Source organism: Rhamphochromis longiceps, linkage group LG1 (assembly GCF_057381845.1).
Source record: "Rhamphochromis longiceps isolate RC_006_pf linkage group LG1, R_longiceps_female_GT1.1, whole genome shotgun sequence".
Lineage (NCBI taxonomy): Eukaryota > Metazoa > Chordata > Actinopteri > Cichliformes > Cichlidae > Rhamphochromis > Rhamphochromis longiceps.
Window position 1 is genome coordinate 19,345,551 of NC_140557.1, and position 12,669 is coordinate 19,358,219.

General features: G+C 40.3%; 1 protein-coding gene across 5 annotated transcripts in view; it reads left to right on the top strand.

The window, feature by feature from the left end:
* The window catches only part of tcf12 (transcription factor 12), a 96,383-nt gene that overhangs the window by 45,731 nt on the left and 37,983 nt on the right, over nucleotides 1-12,669 (top strand). For all 5 annotated transcript variants that reach the window (XM_085401563.1, XM_085401579.1, XM_085401570.1 and 2 more), the window contains exons 6-7: nucleotides 9,339-9,400; nucleotides 11,709-11,841. In XM_085401563.1, coding sequence (XP_085257689.1) covers nucleotides 9,339-9,400; nucleotides 11,709-11,841 — 195 coding nt within the window. The remainder of the gene's footprint in view (nucleotides 1-9,338; nucleotides 9,401-11,708; nucleotides 11,842-12,669) is intronic.

Below are 12,669 nucleotides of genomic sequence, written 5' to 3' on the forward strand. Positions count from 1 at the left end.
TGGTGTGTTGCTGCACGGCTGTGTCACACCTGCGTCCCACCAAGGTGATTGATTGGTTTGGTCATGTGGAATGTTCCCATCTGGTCCGCAGTAATGCATTTTTTTCCTCATTTGTGAATAACAAGCACTGGCAGGAGAATAGTTGGGCTTGGAAAAAGGCAAAGGCCAAGCGAAAACATTTTCCCCTGTCCACCTCCACACCCCCCCTTTTTTCCCTTTTACCGAGTTAGAAGAAATTCAAATAGACCGAGCCACGGCACCTGATTATCCTGGGAGAGGGGATAAATACAATCAGGAAATCCCCATCTCTCCTCTCATACAGAGAGATGGATTTTAGGGGGAAAATAAACTGGTTAGCTGGAGCGAAGGGCAGAAGCTAGCTGCTCCTGATTTTCAAAGTCATACTTAAGGGGTAAAAAAAAAAAGCGCAATAAAACGAGGAATATCTTTGATCTCGCTGATTTAGACACCTTCTCTTGATTAGTAACCCCTTCTGGATTTTTTGCCTCATCTAAAAGCAGTATAGTTTTTTCTCCCCCCCTGAGCCAAGTGTGTTATTTTGTTCCTCCTTCTTGCATTCTTCCCAGTTTGATTTCCCTTAATCCTGGTCCCTTGCCTTTAATTGATCTATTCATTCCACCTAATGGCTAATTACACATCAGGCTGCGTGAGCAGATGCATTTATCATCATAGTACATAATAATCAGTGACATTTCAACAAAGAAAAAAATAAATATGCAAATAAGAACTCATTAACATTTGCTCTTGCTGTTTTGAATAATGTTGGCGCTGACAAGGCTGTGCGCAGAATTGATGTTGAGCTCAGGGCGAGGGAGTCATGTTTCCTCGGTGCTTTGTGGCTCTATTATTTTCCTCTGTCCTACTGTTGTTTCTAATGCTGGGCTGTAGAAATCCTCCACCAGTGTACACACACACACACACTGCCCTAACCTCTAACCCAGTCAGCTTTTATTTACAGTCTAAAAAAATCTGCTGGGAAGCATCAAACAGATTTGGATGGATGGATGTACACAAACTCATAAGTGAAGGAAACAAAAGGAGGCGTGTTAAAAGGTATGGGGGGAAAGGGAGTGAGTGTACGCCTGGCATGTCCTTGTACCATCTCTGGTTGCCAGAGGAATGTATTAGTAACCATGGAGCCTGCCTAATTTTACTTCCAAGGCACCCAGACAGGCTAAAACATTAGCGTCGTGTAGCCGAGAGTACCCTACTGACAGTTTATCATTTAGTCACGTCGGAGTCTGACTCCTGTAGTGCACATCTTTCTCTAGGGATTCAGCATTAAGCTGTATTAAAATATTTACATTTAAATGCTAAAGTCACATAAAAAATTTTGAATCTTGGCTGCAACTAAACCTTTTTTAAAGAAACGTTTTGAGTTTAGGAGTTAAAGATTCAGTTTTATTCATCATGTTTTGATGTATTCGACCGTAATACACATCGGGTTTACTCAAATAGTCAAAAATGCACAGATTCCAGCGAAATAACGTTACTTTTGCTGTATGTTGACCAGTTGTTCTTACATCTGTAGTAACCCCCCAAAGGCCCATTGGGAGCCAGAAAAATGATGGGGAGTCATCACATAATGACGCGTATGAGCAAAGATCCACAGACACAGCAAAAACAAACTAACTGAGTCGGCGTGTGATAAGCTCACTTGCTTTAAGCATAATTCCTCATACTGTATAATGTGTTTGTTTTCATGGTCTTGACTTTCCTTGGAGCGAAGGAAACTGACTCATTTTGTGGATGGAAAAAAGAGACCCTTGGAATGCATCTGAGAGGCAGTGAAGCACGCTCGCTAATTGGCTGTTTTTGTGGCAAGGGTTTTGAATTGATCCCTGGGGATGCTTAGGTCACTACCTCTCACAGTATCAAAATAAGGGGCTCAGCACAGTGCAGTGCTATACTGTGGTGCAGTCTTGTGATCAATAAGGAGGCATGCTGTGAATGACTGGCCAGCTTGCCTTTTTTTTCCTGCAAAATTCCTGCACCTACTGTTGTTTACACTCTGCTCCACTAGCTCTAGGCAGATGACGCTGAACTGGTTTAAAACTTGCAGGAAAAATTTAAAGTCTTTTAAACATGAGTTACATTTTTATTGGTTTAATGTGCAGATTGTATTTAGCATTTACCTACAAATTGTTTGCTTTTATTTAAATTAATTTTGTTTATTAACACCCGAAGAGGGGTGCTTTATAGACGCCCGTTAGACAGTCTGGGCTTCTCTGCTCAGACTGATGCCCCCATGACCTGAACCCAGATAAATAGTAAAAAATGGATGGTTGGATGGATGAAAGGAAACGGAGAACGTTCGCCTTTAGAGTAAAAGTTGTGCCTTTTGAAACATGATTGAAGGGATAATGAAGCCCTAACGATGTTGAGAAGACAATCATGGTTCTCAGTCATGTGGTCTGTCATCTTTTGTGCTTTATACTCTGGCTGTTGCAGGAAACACCATGTGGAATTCATTTTTAAGCAGTTTAAGAAGTATATGCCCTCTGAGGTTGGTGGGTTAAAGTTATGAAATGATAGAAAACATCTACAGAAGTCTTATTGAGCAAAAATACCAAATTCCCACCTTTTGTAGTGTAGCTGTGTAACAGCTAGTAGTGGAAACAGGTGTCTTGGACAGTTCTTGCTTGGTGAGTACCAGCAGTCTAGGTTGGGAAATTAAAAACAGAGATGTGCTCAGCCCCAAAATAAGAAGGGAAATAAGCAGACAAGGAGACCAAGACCCTAAAGAGAAAACTGACAGAAATATGTTCCCTCTTGAGATGCAGTGAGAGAATGTGCCAGAAGTTAATGTACCAGGGTAACACTTGCGAAATTTAGTCTGTGTGGAAGAAACAGTAGAAAGCAGCCACTCTTGATAAAAGGCACATGGCAGTAGCCCGGAGAATGGAAAAACAGCAAAAGACTGAAAAGCATGAGGAAAGCAACTGTTGGATCTGGCTCAACAATAGGTGAACTAAAAAAAAAGTCATAAAAGTGCTATATTTAGCAGAAACTGGGCACAGAGGAAATCATATCTGTCATCTGAAGCACGATGGTAGTACAATAGGACCATGAAGAGCCAAATTATTTGTTAGATATGAAAGTTTTTCTGCTTCACTGTGCCAAAAACTTTGGAGTGGCGTGATGATTAAAAAAACTCTTAAATTCTGAGTAGAGTAGCTTCACTACAAGTGTGTGAAAAGCCTCGCGTGGCACTACTCGAGCGATGCTTTAAAATCTGTGGAATGACTTCATGATGCCTGTTCACAGCCTGTGCAAAGGTGCCAGTGACAAACTGCAGTGCTGTATTTGAAAGTGTGATATCCACACAGAGAAGAAGACCCAAAGCTGTTAAAGCTTCCAAAAGTGTCTCTGCAGTGTGTTAACACCGAGAGCTGGATGTTTTCAGTTTGGTATTTGATTCATCCGTCCATCCATCCATTTCCTGTCACTAACGGGGGTTTAAGGAGACTTTGGCATTTCCTAGGCCGTCTCACAGGTCTAATCTCTCCAGTCCTGGATGTGCACGGGCCTCCTCCGAGATGGGACATGCCCAAAACCTAGGAGGACCCTGGGTCCCCTCAGTTGGCTCAGTCAAAAAACATTTATGTCTAAAATGCTGACTTTAATTTTATTTCAAGTAACTTTTCCATTTAATTTTGTTACATAAAAACAGCATAAAATGTTACATTTACTGGAATGACTGGTATACATTCAGTTTATAGCAGACACGTTTTCCTTAATAATGAACTATTTGAATTAGCAAACCTTTGTTTTCATATATTTCAGTTGCAGTCTTTAATCAAAATTATCATTATATTATTATCATGTTTATTGAGGGTGAAGAATCATTTCTTTGAGTGCTCCTTCTGATGTGTAGGAGTAGCGGCTGAGCTCCTCTGAATGACCAAGCTCCTCGAAGGCTGATCCCAGACACACCAGAGTGTTTGCTATTTGTTCTCCTTTATTAATATAATACTATTTGTTTGGGGAAGTCCTTTTTCTAGTTTGTTGCATGGCTGTAGGATTTTAGGTTTTTACCGAACTGCCGATGAGGTGTGTGGCCTGGGAGATAAAGACTTACCTCAGTGAATCAGCTGCGTTGTGCTGAAGATGGATCCTCCTCTGCAGTGAAATTGTAGTTACACCTTCTCATCTCTGTGTGATATGCTAATGAGCAGCTTTGCCGAATATTTAAATCAGAATTGATGGGATTTTTTTTCCCACTCTTGAGATTGATTTTTCATTGCATTGGGGATATACTGAGTGATGTCTGCATATATACATTCGTATTATTGATGGTGATTGCGGTAATTAAGCCACTTTACTCGCGTTGCTTTCTTACATTTTCTATCTCTCACTGATGTTTTAAGGCACCTAATGAATTGTGCTGTCTATCAATCACTGCACTTCGGTGACTCATTAGTGGGCCTGTGACGGCACAAAAAGAAAACACATGCTTTAGTCCCATGTAGAGCCGCACAGAAAAAATGGGCGCACTCAGGAAGTAATAATAACAATATTTGTGTTGCTCTTGTTGTGAGGCTGTGATCACACAGACTTCCACGGAGGAGGCAAAACAAAATGCGGCCGATAACAAGCCTCAAGTACATGAAACGGTTAAATCCTGCTTTTATTTTAATTCTCTTTCCTCACAGTAGGGATGTGCTTTAATGTATAAGCTTCAAACGTAACTAATTCAATCATGAATGTGCAGTTTAAAAAGTTACTTTGAGTCGTGTTCATTAATGGGAAATTCACTCTTGTACTGTGACCTATTTTCCCTCACGGTAAGTTGCAGTATTTGTGCGTCAGACAGAAGATGGTGTCACTGCATGATATTTTATTCAGCTAATTTAGGCTCCTGGGTTTAGAACCGGCCAGCCCAGCATTATGTTCCATTTGATGTATCACTTTGTTCTACTTTACCTCAGCGTCATAAATATGAATTCTCCTGAAATTTGGGAGCAAATTCCTGTAAATCTACATCACACCACAGAGAGATTTAAGCTGTGTTTTTGCACCACACATCGCAGAAGGCACTGAAGTGTTTGCTGAGGGCAGCAGGGAGAAACATGATCAGATAAAGAGGTTAGAGCTGCTGCATTTGCTGAAGAATAGTTTAAATAAGCTAAGAGACCTGCTCATCCATGATCCCTGTGCATACTCCTGAAGTTAAACCAGCGCTGCCATTGGATTGGTCCTTCGAGTGCTGCTGCATCCATCTCTTCTTGCTGACAGATTCATGAGAGATAGAGTGCGGTTTGAATGGGGGTTGACATGTCTTGTGGTCTCACAGGTGCTTAGTCTAGCTTCAGTTTCTCCAAATTTGTGGCTCTGACACCTTATTTCTCACTGATAGTTGTAAACCTATGTACATTAAGTGTACATTACACTTGCTGTTCCATGATGTTTTATTCTTAAAGTCAATTCAATTTGCTAAATAATGATGTTTTTACTCTCAAGAACAGGGTAATCAAAGCAAAAAAACAAGACAACTATGCCCTATATTTGCAAATTGGCACCATTTAAGGAAAAATGCAACCTGTCTATTATGATTAAGTAACATTACATACAAAGCAGCAGTTTTCTGACTTCTGTAGCTGTTCATGCCAACCGTGTAATTTTGCAGGACATATTTGTGGCATTTATTTTTTCAGATTAAGCGAAATTCTTTAGATTATTTTTTTTGTCAAATAAACAGATTTGACTAATCAGGCAACTGCATTTGGCAACAAGTGCGCTTGTAGCTCAAAACGCAACCTGGTACTGAATTTTACAAAGATATGGAAATAGTAAAGCCATGCTGTTTTACCTCAGACACACACTTAGACGCTGCTGTGGGTCAATCGGCTCTCTGAAGTGATTTATCTGCCTCCTCTGATGTGCTCCCAACTCTGCCGATGACAGCTGAAACTGCCCTCGCTCACATCCTGAAATATGTACGAAAGCAGTCGTGATTCAGCCTCTACTGCTGGATCAAACCTTCTTGTGAGAATTGGATGAATTCAGAATCTCAGTTTCTTCTTTCTTCTTTAGAAAAATCCAGAGCAGCTCATCATCACTTCTTGTGGATGAATTTGTTGCCCCCCCCCCGCAGATCTTTCGGCGTGTACAAGTTTCCATCTGAGAAATTGGGAATTTTATGTAGTTTTTTAGCAACACGCTCGATGTAAAGGGCTAAACACAGTAGGCAGCACTTGTTAGACTTCGTTCTGTTAGGCTTTGTTCTCATGGCCCTGAGGGACTGCTTCTCTGTGTCATAGTGTAAAGTGCGACTGTTTTTGCAAACACATCTGTTGTTTGAGTCTGGGCCTACGACACTAACGATCAATTATTCACGTCAGACGCGGTGTGTGTGCAAGAACACGTGCTTGCAGTGAATATTCAACTCTTGCCCTTGACCAGACCTTTCTCTCTGATTACATCTGATGAGTGAAAATGAATTTCACTAAACCGTCTTCGAACATGAGGCAGAAAATAAAGAAATTAATATTCTCATTCAGAGGAGACATTTCATCATCCTGCCATGATGGAAAACGTTGGTGGTAACTGACAACTTAATCCTATTTCTTTTTTGCAAGCGCAATGGCTCAGAACTGTTTCACATCATTGTTAGAAAAGAAGCAGCTTTGCCAGTTAAACGATCCTCTCTGATTCCCTCAGCTTCCCTCATCTCTAAAGGCGGCATGGACAGATGCAGAACAACTGTCTCCTGCAGGACTGCTCAGATAAGCACAAGTGAATTCTCTTAGATGTGCCTCGGTTCACCTGCGCATGTGAAAGTGCTGTTCAGATCAGTCATTGTGTAACAAAAGATCTGAACTATGCAGGTTTTTAACGCACAAAAAATATTTTCCTTGTCCCCAGAGTAAACAGAATTTAGTTCCAACACTTTTGTCTGTGCTTGTAATATTTGGAAGTCTGACAAAAATAATGTACGATGCCGTTAAAGTTATTCATCATTCTCCCAGAGGAGCTCTCATTTGTTTGTTTGTTTTTTCCAGGGGACTAAAAGTGCTGAGTGTGGATATTGTGATGTGTGTGATTCATGGGTGTTGTGTGCTTTAAGGTCTATTTCCTCCCCTGACGGATCCTTGGGAGCCTTCCTCTGAGGATTTGACACTGAGAGACGGACTCTGACAGTTGGATCAGTAATTATTCACCAAAACATACTTTGCATACAGAAAACTTTGAGAGTCATAACGCAGTTTTACAGAAGTATTGCAGGTGTTGCTATTGGTCTGCTGAATAGTGCTTGTAACAGAACCTGCTTTTACTGGAATCCAGATAAGGAAACTTTTCGTGACTGAACCATTTACTGCAGGACAGTTGAGTACATTTGATCTCTTGAATGTAAAGGATTTTCTGTACATAAAATATTGGTTTCAGAACTTCCCATTTTGCCACTGCTGTGTTGATGTTTTTGGAGCCATACTTAGATGTCAGTCGACTGCAATAGTTTTGCATTTGTGGACTTTGTGTGTGTCAAGCAGACACACATACCTACTAGTTGGTGCTAAATAACAGACTAGTGCCCCATTTATGCTTGCTGTTGTTACGCTAACAAACAGAGTTTTGGCCTGCTGCACACGTTTTTTGTAACTTGGCATTTCGTGGCTGGACTGAAGACAGGCGTGTATGAGCAAGAGGTCAGAGATTACAGAGAGGGATCATCTTGCAACATCTTGAAACTGATGTGAGACTTTCTTGAGAAAACTCTGAGAAAGACTCGGCAATTGCTTTCCTTGAGTGCAGCGAGTCCGTTCTGCCTGAAGCACCAGTATGAAAGTTGAGAGGGCACATGACGTCATAGTGGGCTTATTAAAGTTCTAAAATTCCTGGTCCTGAGTGCAATTAATGCAAAGTAAGCCATTTTTTTCTACATAGCTCCATTAAAAGTTCTCTACAGTTCACCAACAGGGTTAGGGTTATGTCCAGTTCGGCTTCTCAGATTCAGATTTGAGACCCTGAAGGCAGCTTCTGCCTGTCAAAAGGGATATACCCCTACCTTCAAACTGGAAAAAAAATCTTAAATAGCTGACTTGCTGGAGATGGGCTACACCCTGGACAGGTCATCAGTATATTGCAGTGCCAATCATTTACACACACATTCACACCAATTTAGAGTCACCAGTTAAGCTAACATGTTTGGTTTTAGACTGGGGTGACCATGACTAGGGGATTCAAACCTGTGGCCTTCTATGCTCACAACAGAGAAGCAACAATGCTAGTTACTGCACCACCACACCGCCCAATTATCCAACTATCAATAGAGACCAAAACTATTTTCTGTACTGGGCTGTAAATATGTTTATTTCTGCTGTAAAATTGTTGAGTTTAACATGCAAGTCTATGGGGATTGGCTCACTTTTGGAGACAGCTTCAAGTGGCCATTAGAGGAACTGCCAGGACTTGGCTTCAGTTTTCAGCCCCGGAGATTTCCACTTGATGTACATCCATGAGTCCGTCAGCTAATCCGTCTACTGATTCAATCCCTCGTTCTTTGTGTCCTTCTTTTTCCTGCCAGCATCAGATGATATTACAGTAGACAGCAGATGAAAGTGGGACAAACTGGGCTGTTCGCTTCAGTGAAAGGAACAGCAGCTCCAAGATTGTCCAAAGATATTTTATTATTGCTCTAAACAGAAAAAGAATCCTGCTCGTGTCCTCGAATAAAAGCTCCCAAATTTGTTAAATGATATGTCAGTATACTACAGTAGAGTCTTTGTGGGCTTCTGTGTTGTTTACATGTTGTTACCCAGAAAGAAAGATATGAGTATTTCCTTTGCAATAACATTTTTACCACATTTAAACATGCTTGTGAGTTTTTTCTTTTTCATTTAAAGCCCTCAGTTTTGCTTAGTAGACAACATCTGACAGCAGCAGAATAGGTGTTCATCAGGTATAGCAATAATGTTTTAAATCATTACAAGGGCAACGCACAGGGAAACCAAACTCCTCCTTTCTGTGACTGCTCGGCACAGGAGCTGCATCACAGCATTCACCGCTCCAGTGTGGCTGCTTTTAACTAGCATTGTTTGAGTGATTGTGTACTAGACAGGCTCCAGAAGCAAATGTGTGACCTTAAATTGAATAATGTGAAAATCCTGTTTTAAGCAAACAGGTGCAACAATGTACAAATCACTGTGAGTAAAGCTAAGAACACATTACAGCAAATTAAGTGTTCATCTTGCGCTAAACGCTTGACTGCAGGCTAAATACCGCAGCCTGTTATTACTTATAAAACCATCTGCATTCCATAAAAGTTCCATAAAATACTGAAATAGTAATTATTCTTTTTTTGTCTGTTTTTACAGGTAAATCAGAGAGGGCTTCGTTTCTTGGATATGGCAGGGATCCTGCGGCATCTGGCTGCCAGGTGAGTCTCTCATTGTTGCTTCTATATAGACCTTTGCATCATTTCCATCCCGCTTTTAAAATGTTTTACTTCAAAATAAGTCAAACAGTATTTTTTTTATTGTTATAGGCAGTCTCATTATAGCAAATATGTGTGGTGAGTGTGCTGTGCTGAGTAGTGAGCGTTAAAAGTTAAACAGACCCCCATACCTCAGGCTGGTGCCAAGCTATGGCTTCTCGGCTTTGTCCCATTGAGGCTACAAGACCACCAAGACCCCCTCCTACAATGTAAACTATCTTTGCTTTGGCTTTCTGACTAACTCTACTGTTTTAGATATTGTGAATAAGCACAGAGGAAAGAGTGCACACCTGCAGCTGCACAGATCTGAGATTAACCAACTGACATCTAATCAGGACAAATAGCTGAACAAGACGACTGATCTCATGAGCTACTTGGCACATGACGTGTGGTCATTTTACAGTCAATCAAGACTTACACAATTCCCAACTTGGCTCAGAAGACAGCGTGGTAACAGTTTGCATATGAATGATTATGAAACTGACCTCACGGCCAATTGTTTGTCAGTGGTGCTAGTTTCAGTCCTTATGCAAATATAACCTGCAGTCAGCTGAGACTGAAGAAGTCACTTAGATGAGTGACGAAACGTTTCTCCCACTGAAAACACTACGTCCAGATGAACAGAATCAGCTTTTTGGGAGAGCATGGTACCATTTGTACCTTTGTGCATATTGGTGCTGAGGTGTGCCTCACATGAGCTGTGGCTTCTTAACATTTAATATCAGAATTTCAGGATTTTTTCACCACAAAATCTGAGATTGAATAGGGAAGCTTGTACAATCTTGAGATCTATTCAAGCTGGAAGAGCTGAGCTGATGATTGTTGAGTGATGTTCGTATGTTGTTCCTCCCAGACTGACTACAGTAGCATAAAGGAGGTCAGACCCAGTGCTGCTGAAGGTATTCAATGTCACTGAACAAAGGCAACAGCAGAAGTGGGTCTGTTGTGCCATGTGAAAGCTCCAGCATCAGTGACAGATTGTTTTTTTGCAAACTATTTTCCTGACCTACATTTCATATCAGCGAAATTATCTTCATTTCTTTTGTGCTGCTTCTCATGTACACATTGTTTTTTTAGTCCCAACTAAATTTGGAACTTTAAAGCATCAGATAGAAACGTCTCAGTGGTAAACTGTGTCAATCCTCAGCTTGCAAAGAATCCAAGAGGGCACATGAGGCAGGTTTTCAAGCCAACTACTACTACTCTTCATCGGGCTGAGTTGACCTCACTCACACACTCTACGCTCTCCTGATCTCCAGCCGATTACTCTAATTAGACCAAGCTCTTAATTGGGCGTCTTAACCCAGTTTGTCAGGGTTGTAGAGGTCAAACAGATATTGGTGGCAGGGTAACATGGTAAGCTTTCAAGGCTGGCGGAGTCTGTCCTCTCATGTTTAAAAAAAAAAAAAAGATATGTGAAATCTTTTTTTAAAACAAAATAGAATTTTTTGTTTTCTGCTTTTTTTTTCTTATTATTCATTTCTTTTAAAATCAACCACATCTGACAGAAAGTTCCCAGTCAGCTGATTTTTATTTAATAAAGACATGCAGAATTTCACCAAAATTTCCACACACATTGAGCTAGGCTCAATTTTACACTTTTTAATTCTTTTAAAAAATTTTTTTCCAAATTCTGAGCCCTCACAACTTATAGACACATTCAATTTGCAGAGCTTAAGAACGTATTCCATCTCAGTTACATTTTATAGCCTTTAAATTTTAAAGGCATTAGAAGTTAATGCTCAAAGCTGGTCATAGAAAGTGCTGAAAATACTGAGAAGAAGAAGATTTTGGTTTTTGATTGTGGCATTTGCTGTGGGTGTAAAACTGATTTGGTTTTAGATTTTAACAGAGCCTAAATGTGCTTTTCAGCACTGAAGGCTTCATGTGGATACTTAAGAAGTTATATGGGCTCATAAAAGCTGGAATAATTATGTGAATTAAAAGTGCAAAATTTAAATCAACTGCTTTCTACTTTGAAACCACATAACTCAGAATATTCATAGCATGAAGTAAATTTTTTGCATGTTTTTTTTTAATATACTGAAGTTAGTGTACTAAAGAAAGATCTAATACAAGCGGTCAAGTGAGAGACACTGAGTGCTTCTCTTTATTAAAATATGTGTTATTTTGAACAAAGCTCTGTTTAAATGCAGAGAGCTTAAAAAAATGACTGGTTGAAGGTCAGTTTGGACAATAAAAGTTGTTCTTTTCCTTTAGTTTTTAAACATTTCTGCATTTTCTCTTTCAGCCTTCTGTAAGGACAGACATTGGGTTGGCGAGTCCGAGTTCAGTGACTACGTCAGGGAAGTCTGCTACTCCTTTCTTCTCCTTCACTGCAGCCAATCCAAGAAGACGTTCTCTGCCAGACCCTCCAGCCATCGGTCAGTGCCGTCTTCATGACTGAAAGAAAAGTGCTCTTAAATGACCAGCAAAGCAGGTTTTACAATATTTGAATTTCACATTGTGCTCCAAAAGTAGATCAAGTTTAGATAAAGACAGCCTTAATTATGCAATGCAGGATTCGAGCCTTTCTGATAAAGTTGTTTTTTGGACCACTTTAGCTCATGCTTGAGAAATCCCAATTACATACGAACTATTGCTCAGTCAGTTCTTCATATGCCTCTCATCTCAGATTTGGCTGTATAAAGGAAAATATTGTATTTTAATCAGAAATGTGCAAGATTTTAGGTCCATACTGTCATTACTTTGATTAAAAAAAAACAGGATGAGGATCTGGGCATTTTTTTTCAAGCTCCTGTTTTGAGGTGCAATATTTAAATTCAATTATGTAGAAAACTACTTGAGCTAGGTCCTGCAAAGGAGTAGAGTAATTATTAGGCGCTGGGGCTCTATGATCACACACTATCGGGAGTGTAGCTCAAGTTAAGGTAAAGTTAACTGAATTACTGTATTTTCCACACTATAAGGCGCACTTAAAATCCTTTAATTTTTCAAAAATAGTCAGTGCACCTTGAAATCCGGTGCACCTTATGTATGAATTCTGGTTGTGCTTACTGTCCTCTAACCGATTTTATGTGGTGCATGGCCTGAAAAATCTGTCAAAAAAATGTTTTAGTATGACTTTGGTAAGCTACCAAGCGGCACTGCTTGATGGATTGTCTGAGCATTAGGGCTACCGTAGTTAGGAGACTCATGGACTCGGAGTAATCTGGGTCCAAAACTCCGTCTATTCAGGTCCCAAAGTCAAA